General features: G+C 34.1%; 1 protein-coding gene across 2 annotated transcripts in view; it reads right to left on the bottom strand.

Annotated features, from left to right (window-relative positions):
- Positions 1-9,525, bottom strand: part of LOC145242253 (uncharacterized) — a 135,216-nt gene that overhangs the window by 51,423 nt on the left and 74,268 nt on the right. For both annotated transcript variants that reach the window (XM_080105263.1, XM_080105264.1), the window contains exon 8: positions 1,288-1,473. In XM_080105263.1, coding sequence (XP_079961389.1) covers positions 1,288-1,473 — 186 coding nt within the window. The remainder of the gene's footprint in view (positions 1-1,287; positions 1,474-9,525) is intronic.

Below are 9,525 nucleotides of genomic sequence, written 5' to 3'. Positions count from 1 at the left end.
TCGTATTGTATCACGTTCATTTTTTTTTCAGGATTTCTTCTTGATAGTTTTAGCATTGTTTGTTTTTATAATATTTAAATAGGGTTATTACTTCGCTTTGTTTTCATTTTACCACCACACAAACACACACTCATCTAAAAACCCGGGCAACGCCGGGTACCCACCGCTAGTGTTGAATATTTTGTAAAAATTCCGATGCATCTGACATTTTTTGTCAAAATTTAACAATAGACTTCATACAACAATGAATAAATATTCTGCAAATGTCAGTTTATTTGGAGATTTTAAAGGGTTTTTAGAGGAGGGGTCGTAATATGGGTACAACCTCACATTTGAAAATTGAAATATTTCTGATTTACATTAAATTTGAGATATACATATCTGTGATTTGATTGATTCCACTTTTTCTTTCTCTGCAATCTGTCTCTCACACACGTGATGTTGTCAATTTTTGCAAATACTATTAGGACACGAGTTCTTCAGACTTATCTGATCTATTTGTTGTTTCCTTTGTTCCAGCTCCTTTGACTCGTTGATCTAGTGGTCTTCAGCAATTCAACACCGAGTTGGCAGAGTTATCAATCAATCAATCAATCAATAAAATATGTTTATTGTATGTGACAGTATTTTGGTGTGCGTTTGTCTACGCAAGAGTCCAAAACTTTCACCAGATCCTCAAAGGTGTTGGTGCTTCAAAAAATAAAAAAGGGTTTCAGAACCCCTGCAGTGCTGCTACTGTTGCTAACCCGACTGATATAGTTTACTACGATCCAATCCCAGGCAATTTCATATTGACATCTTATATAAGCAGCCAGAAGATGCGGAAGCGATTATCTAATCAGCTGTCAAACGGCAAGTTTCTATGAAAGCGTGAAATCCATTAAATCAAGAAAAAGTTTTTAAAATGACTTTCAACATGCTATATCAACGTGAAATCTCGTGGTAAGTGACTAAAGGCATGTGTTTTTCATCATATACATTTCATGGGTGATGTTCTGACAAAGGGAGAAGAATCGCTTTTTCTATATATCTAACACTCATCGTCGGCTATTTTTTTGAAAATATATTTTTTGAAGTAAAATTTTTTACCCTCATTTTTTAGTTTCTTACATCATACATCAACTGACTTCATGGCTTGTCTGCACCGATTTTCATTAAAAAAAATGGCACCTTAAAAGCAGTCAGACAACCTGGAAAATAGTGCACGGTTATCACATCATCATTTATCCCTACGCCCACCACCCCACCCGTGTAGTGCATTGATAATTCTATTTTCTATTTCCTTACTTTGAAAACGGCCATTCTCCGTGTGGCGCTTGGTTCTTGAAGAATTCCCTCTCTCTGTCGCATTCTGAGCTGAAGGTAGCGGCAACGGCAACGAAGATGCTATCGTGACGATCGGTGCTGTCGTAACAGGGGAGACTTCTGATACGCTGGAGAGTTTTTCAAGAGGTAGAGACACTGGCTCCGTAGCTGAAATGGTAAAAGAAAAACATGGAAATTAGAATCTAATAAAAATGAACATTGAAAGAAGGATATTCCCAACAACAGTTTCATTTGATTGGTTGGGGTTTTATGGCATATCGACCTTGGTCGGTCATTCCATGCCATGAAAGGTTAATTATGGTAGATTTTCATATGTACTCTGTTTGCAGTAGTGTTTTAGGTAAGAATAGGTAAAGAGATTTTTGTGTATTTCGAATTGAAGTCATGGTATGTGATTTTTATTTTGCTTTCTTTATAGCAGTATCGGCATTTGAAAGGAGAGAAGCTTGGTTTCCGAATGTAACAAGCATTGATGTAAGATTCCAATATTCTTCCCGATTCCGATACAATTAAATATTCTTTTTTTAAATTCCCGATTGCGATACAATTACTGATTCTTTTTTAAATTCACGATTCCGATACTATTATTGATTTTTAAAAAACAATTCCCGATTTCGATACAATTTCCGATTCTTTTTTAATTCCCGATTCCAATACAATAATTGATTTTTTTTAAATTCCGATTCAAATACAATTAACGATTTTTTGTAAATTCGCGATTCCAATACAATTACCGATTCTTTTTTAAATTACCGATTCCGATACAATTACCGATTCTTTTTTGAATTACCGATTCCGATACAATTACCGATTCTTTTTTTTTAATTCTGATTCCAATACAATTACTGATTCTTTTTTAAATTCCCGATTCTGATATAATTACTGATTCTTTTTTAAATTCCCGATTCCGATATAATTACTGATTCTTATTCTTTTAAATTTATAAATACACAGTTGTTTTTTTTTGGGGGGGGGAAGAGAGTTACTGCAAAAACCATGAAATTTATTCAATTCATTTTTTTAAAGCGTAGAAATAAACTTACGGAGATAATTTTAGTTTTACTGGCAGTTTAAAATCAATGAATACTTATCATTTCATCATTAAGACGAGCTATGGAAATTAAGCTTTAAACAAAAACAAAAACAAATAAAAACAATGAAAAGAATCGTTTTTGGCATCAGAAAATAGGCATAATTTTTTCCTGTTTTGATAACGATTCCAATACCCCAAAAAGTTCCAATTTTTTTATTCCCGATTCCGATTAATTGTCCCACAACTAGTAACAAGTCACATTTTCCCTGAGTGCACCACGCACTCTGCGTTCGAAGAGAAAATCACAAGATCTTGATCATTGGTGCTCTACTACCATAGATAATTGTAGCAGTCTCAAAAAAACAAGTGAAGCATGCATGGTCACCTGTGAGTGCACAGTGAACGAGGCATAAAAAATGACTAGGTTCAGCATCCCCCCCCACACCATTTAGCCCTAAAAGTCCCCAGGGATGTCAAATCCTGGTGAAAATGAACAAACGGTGCAGTTTTAGGCCTTACTTAACATATGTAAATTTGAGTTCTGCACCATGCAAAAAAAAAAAAAAAAAAAAATGACTAAGTCCATCATTTGCCGCCCCACTCCATTTAGTCCCGAAAGTCCCCAAGACCTTAACATATTTAAATTTGAATTCAGCACCATACAAAACTGCTAAATAGACATACACAGAAAATTTTGGACAAATATGGTAAAATAGTCCCAAAAATGGAGTGTTTTTATTAGCCCTAAAAGAGACCCTGGGGCACACCCAAGAGTTATCACAAAGTATAGACAAAATTATATAGAAATCAGTTTGTTACAACTTTTCAGAAAGTTTTATAAAAATCCAAGGAATCAATTTTTTTTAATAAGCACAAAAGTGTCAATTTTAGCCACTTTAACCTGAAAGGCACCCCTAGGGGGGATAACCTGAGTTTTCCCGGAAAATCGGTTCTGTTACTTTTTACTTATATCATGTTTAATGTTTGTGCAAAATTTCCAAAAATTCCAACGGGTAGTTATTGAGAAAGTGTGGATGAATGGACGAACGGAGAAGGTGGGATTTTAAAGGCCCACCCTTCTGAAGATAACTGTTAAAATGTTTTTGACTACTAATGAGGGTATGACTCGAATGCTATGGACGATCTTATTTATAACTATGGTTAAGACAATCCTTATAAAAATATTGAATTCAGATTCAAGTTAGTTCATTGTCAACCTCTATCTTGTAACGACTGAACCACTGCTGATCCTGACTGCATTTATTCTTCGCCGATCTAATGCCACCATATTTATTCTAAAGAATTACTCAACACTCGAGGTCGTAACTGCATTGATTCTTTGCCAATTTGATGTACTACCGCCATCTTTGTTCAACATAATGGCACAGCATTTAAGAATAACTGCTCACCAACCTGGGACTCCACAAAGAACTGCTGCCTGACATTACACACCCAAAGAGCTTTCTACTCCATTTTTTTTTCAACCTGGACACAGTCCAACCTTCGACTTCCTGCCGTCAAAATAAACCCTTCCATTATAAAAGAAATTTTGTAGTTTATTTCGTGATATGTGCTCAACAACTAATTATTTTATAGGGATCAAAACAAGCATATCCCCCTAAACCGTATCCCATGTACGAAATAAATACACATTGCCCTTCATTATAGAGCAGAGAATGTTTTGCTATTGTCTTCTCATGCACAAAACGCTGGGCAAGGCCAACGATGGAGTACTGTTGCCACATCTGGGCAGGAGCTGCTAGAAGCATCTTATCCTGCCTTGACAGACTTCAAAATAGACTTCATAACTTAGTGGGGGATGCCCTTTTCTCTTCCCTGCAACCACTTTTCCACAGAAGAGATATTGCGAGTCTGTCTCTGCTTTATCATTATTTTCATGGTAAGTGCTCATCTGAGCTTCAATCTATGATCCTCCCTCGCCAAACTTTCACGACAAACACTTGTCTAGCCAAAACCACTATCAATAATTTCCGCCACTCTTTATCTGTGCCTAAATGTAGATTCCATGAACAAAGCTTCTTTCTTAGAACTGCACGCCTGTGGAACACTCTTCTGATTGCCTGCTTACCAGCTGACTACAATCTGATTACCTTCAAGTCTAACGTAAACAAGTTCTTAATAAACCGCCCCCCTAAATAATCCAATTTACAAAATTCCCACTACTTATGTTTACTACGCTATAATCACATTGACTACTGTGTACCCATTAACCCGTATCCTGGAGAGGCCCCCGGGCCTTGATACATGGTGATTCCTGTCTAAAAAAAACAAAACAAAAAAACTTTCATTCCCGGATAACACCGGGTGCTACTACTAGTTCAAAAATAAGACAAACATTTTTCTTCACTCTGTTTGAAAAGTGATTCGTTTCATTAACGAATCCACCGCAATTCTTGAATGAGTTTCATGCCGATAAATTATAGCCTTGGTATTTATTATCCAGAACCTCCATTTTATTTTAGCAAGTGGGTTGCAAACGTGTCGTTGTCAATGGCGGGAGATAGGAGGGGAATACCAGTTGGTTTACGGGCCCCTCGGCTGGGGTTCTCGATGACCGGCAGTCTGACACATCATATGAACAAAGAAAACCATATCAACTTGATTCATATGAAAACGAACGAATATGTGACTAAAAATAGATATAAAAAAAAGAAAATGTTGCTGGAATGTTAAGAAAGCAATTAGGGAAGAATTAGGGTTTGATAAACATTGGGGTGAATGTAACGATTTGGCGATTGAGTAAACTTAGGTGTGATGTCAGGCTAAACACGTCCCTTTCAGTTGAAGCGACCTGTTACCGGTGATGGAGATAAAGTGGCAACAAGTCACTTACAAATATTTCTTGGAAAAATAAATAAAAAATACCGTCAGATTGGCGTAAAAAGTAATGATGTAGATTTATTTATCGGAGAGTTACATGGAGTAGAAGTTTATTATCTAGTGAGTTCTTAGGGTAGAAATCCTTCTGACTGAGGAAATTGTTTTTTTTTTTTAATAGCTGGTTTAAGAAGTAAAGGTGATTAAAAAGAGTAGCTCATAGAATAGTTAAAATCTACATGGGTTTAGAGTGCATGGTAAGAGCATGTGTTGAAAACTCGTGTTTTTTTAAAATAAGAGTTCATGGGTGTAGTTAAAAGTTTGTTACGAATTGCAACAGGAAAATGCTGCGGGGCTTTCCTTACTTTAGCTGTAAGCGTTGCCATTTTTTTAGGGTCCTTTTTCTGGGCGTCTTAGTCCTGGAGAATTACATATTTTATACACACGTGGTGAAGGCTTTGCTTAGTGCCGCGAAGGGAAAACCCGTCCTACCACGTTAAACTCTAGCCTTCTAAAGAGGAAGGGAGAAGTCCCTTATTTTCTGTCACGTGATTTTTTTGAGAACCGGAAACGGTGACTTCTAAAAAATGTTCCTTGTCAAATTTGGTTCCGGCGTAGTTGCTACACAGTTTACAGCAACATTGTGCCGCAATGCACCTTGCCAAACTCGGGAATCTTTCTATCGAATTCAGGAATCTGGCCAGAATCTCAAATGGAACCCTTTATTTTATCCACGTAACAATAGAAATGAGATGAATTTTTTAAAAATTAAATAAAAATAAATGAAAAATAAAAATAAAACTGAAATAAAAAATAAGATGAAAAATAAAAAAAAGATGAAAACTAAAAACTAAAAATAAGCTGAAAAATATAATTAAAAATAAAATACAATGGAAAATAAAATGGAAAATGAAAATAAAATAAAATTAAGATAAAATAAAAATTAAAAAATGAAATAAAATAAGATAAAATAAATTAAATTAAGATAAAAAATGAAATAATATAAAATAAAATAAAAATAAGATAAAATAAAATAAAATTAAGATAAAATAAAAATAAAATAAAACTAAAAATAAGACGAAAATTAAAAATAAAAATAAAATAACATACAATAACTTACTAACTAACTTGAGCACTTTTGAAGTTAATACTTAAAATTTACGCATGAATTTATACATTCATATATTAATTTATGTGAGCAAATGAAGTAATTATATATATATATATATATATATATATATATATATATATATATATATATATATATATATATATATATATATATATACTAGCTGTACCCTGCCACGCGTTGCTGTGGCCCAAATTGGCGCAATAGAAAAAGTTCCAAAATGAGAAAAAGTGTGTAACTGTAAGGCCCACAATTGTAAATATTGTTCCCTGTGCTTTGTTGATGGTTATTGCAAATTACAATAAAATTGGAAAGTGCAATTTCCTAAAGTGTAATGATGTATCCGGTGGAATCATAGGAATGCATGGAATGAAGATATATTCATCTGTGAAAGGCCCTGTAAAGATTGTTGTTTCTATGATATTGTTTGTTATTTTTTTTTACTGCAAGCTATGTGCCATTGCAAAGCTTGGATTGGTTTATATTTCACAACATGATAATTAGTACACCAAATTTCAGTTGCAATACATGCGGTGGCATCCCTGGCAAATATAGCTGTTGGATAATTAACCACTTTATCTGCTTTCACAACAGTGTCGATGGATTTGTATTTGACTACCTCACTTGGAATTTTACATTGAATAATAGCGTTAAGTTCATGGGCATCTTTGTATTGACCTGCAAGAATAGCTCATTCACTCAGTCAAATGGAATTCTTATAATTTGAATATCTGCAAAAACCTTTTAAACTAACTATTATTTTGATGAAATAAAATTACAGAAATTACAGAAGTTAAAAGTCAAAGAATTTTGCCCTTAACTCTGATCAGCTGACACTTTTTCGTACCCAATTTCCCACAAGTGATGCAAAAGTTTTTGTGCGGATTGAACAGTCGGCAACTGGACATGCATATTTTGAGTTAAGTTTAAGGTCTTCACATGGAACAAAAAAGTAGAGTATTTGAGGCAAGCATTTATTTCATCTGCTGGTGTTGATTGAAGAATAACAGGTAACATTTGTCTGAAATCTCCTGCAAGCAATATTACTGCATTCCCAAATGGTCTGACATTGCCACGCAAATCTTGCAAGGATCGACCAAGAGCCTCAAGTGATTTTTTGTGTACCATTGTGCATTCATCCTAAACAATAAGTTTGCATTTCTGCAATATTTTTCCCCATATTGGATGTTTTGGAGATGTCGAACATGAGATTTTTGAAAAATTGAATGTTTTAAAGTAGAATAAATAATTCTTCTACTTGGCAGCAAGGTCGCAGGTATTCCTCATGCAGCAAGGGCTAAGGCTATGTCATTTTGTTACCAAATGGCTGCCAAAATCAATTTAATTAGAAAGGTTTTACCAGTTACTTCTGGTGCTGTTCAAAGTAGCAGTAATTTCCAAATAACTTCTATTCTCACAGTCAGTAAATTAGGTGACTAAAATAGTATTTATCCATGTTTTGACAATGCCTTATTCACTGTAATTAATTAAGGAGACTAAAATAGGATGAGGGATTAGAGATGGACAGATAGAGAGGAAGATATATAGATAGAAAAGAGAAAGAGAGAGGAAAATATAGAAATAGAAGGAGATAGAGAGATAAAGGGATTGATAGATAAACAGAGAGAGGGGGAGAGTTAGAAACAGAGAGGGATGAGACAGAGGAAAGGAGAGAGATAGAGGGAGTTAGAGAGAGAGAAAGGGGCTCAAAGAGATATGGAGAGGGTGATATAGAGAGAAAGATAGATTGAGAGAGGGAAAGGGAGAGATGGATAGAGAGAGATATTAAGAGAAGAGAGAGGGGGAGAGAAACAGAAGGTGAACTACACTTCACCGTTTGTTTCCTCGTTCAGTAGAGAAGAAATCTTTCGAGACTGAGGCAGTTTTAATGTTTTGTTATCCAGAGTACCCCTTTTTTTGGGGGGGGGGGCTAGATTTTCCTCACATTAGAAACCGACCGGGTTATCTGTACTTTCACTTAACAAATTAATAAAAGAAAAACATATTGTAAAATTTGAATTTAACATGAAAATACTATTTTAAAAAATAGCATAAGTGCCACTTTAGGTACTCCTTAGGCGTTGAGTTCCATGGCGACCAGCATAATTATTTAATGGTCGCTCTCTTAGCCCCCCCCGCTAGTCATGCGCACGTAACATTTTTTTTTATTTACTGACGTTGGCTTAGTAACTAAACGATTTATTGATAATTTCGTAACCCTTAAACGCATACCGGAAGATTTAAATTGGTTCATTATTGTTGTAATGAAAAAAAAAAGTTTCATTCAACACAAAACCAAAAACACATATTAATGATAAATGATTTATTATTCTATTCATTGAAATTTACTAATTTTTAAATAAAAAAAAATAAAAAAAAAGTTAATAAAAAAAATAGTTGCTTATGTGCGCAGAAAAAACTTGTTTTTTTTTGTTTTGTTTTTTTAGATTAGGTCCACCTTATAATCACCCCCACCCTCCTCATCTTAAGAACAGCTTCCGGAATAAACACCACTTTTGGAGGGGGGGGGTATTTGCAAAATTTAACTGATATTTGTTGTCAGCATACCCACCCGAAAATACTATTAAAAAAAAGGAGGGGTTCAGTGTCCGTGGCAGAGAAGTAGATTTATTTATCAATAAAAGTTGCGGAGAAGTAAATTTATTTATCAATAAAAGGCGTCATTTAAAAAAGAAAATTGTGGAGGTGGACCTAAATGTAAATATTTACCCCAAAAATTATCCCTAAGTTTATTACAAAAACGTTTTGTTTTCGCACTATTCAACAATTTGTTTATCCGTGCATGTAAATTAAAAAATATTTGTAAAAGTGAGAAGTTATCAGTAAATGATTTAGTTTTTTTTTTTAAATTTATTTATTTTTTTTTTTTTTACATTAGGTCCACCTCCACAAATGTTAAGAACGGCTTTCAGAATAAACACCCTCAACCTCTCCATGTTAACAACGGATTTCGGAATAAACACCATTTGGGGGGATATTTAAAAAAAAAAGTCGATAAAAGTCGTCATTTAAAAAGAAATTTAAAATCAAATGTTTGTAAAAGTGAGAAATTATTAATAAATGTTTAGTAACATTTTTCGGTGCTAATGCAGAGAGTGATCCGCACTATTTTTTAAATCGTATTTCCACGTTTAATTAAAGTTTTATGATATGTTTTTTTTTTTATTCAATTGCAAGG

Source organism: Euprymna scolopes, chromosome 21 (genome assembly GCF_053919585.1).
Source record: "Euprymna scolopes isolate OS-2025 chromosome 21, ASM5391958v1, whole genome shotgun sequence".
NCBI lineage: Eukaryota > Metazoa > Mollusca > Cephalopoda > Sepiida > Sepiolidae > Euprymna > Euprymna scolopes.
This window is presented reverse-complemented; position numbering and strand designations above follow the sequence as displayed.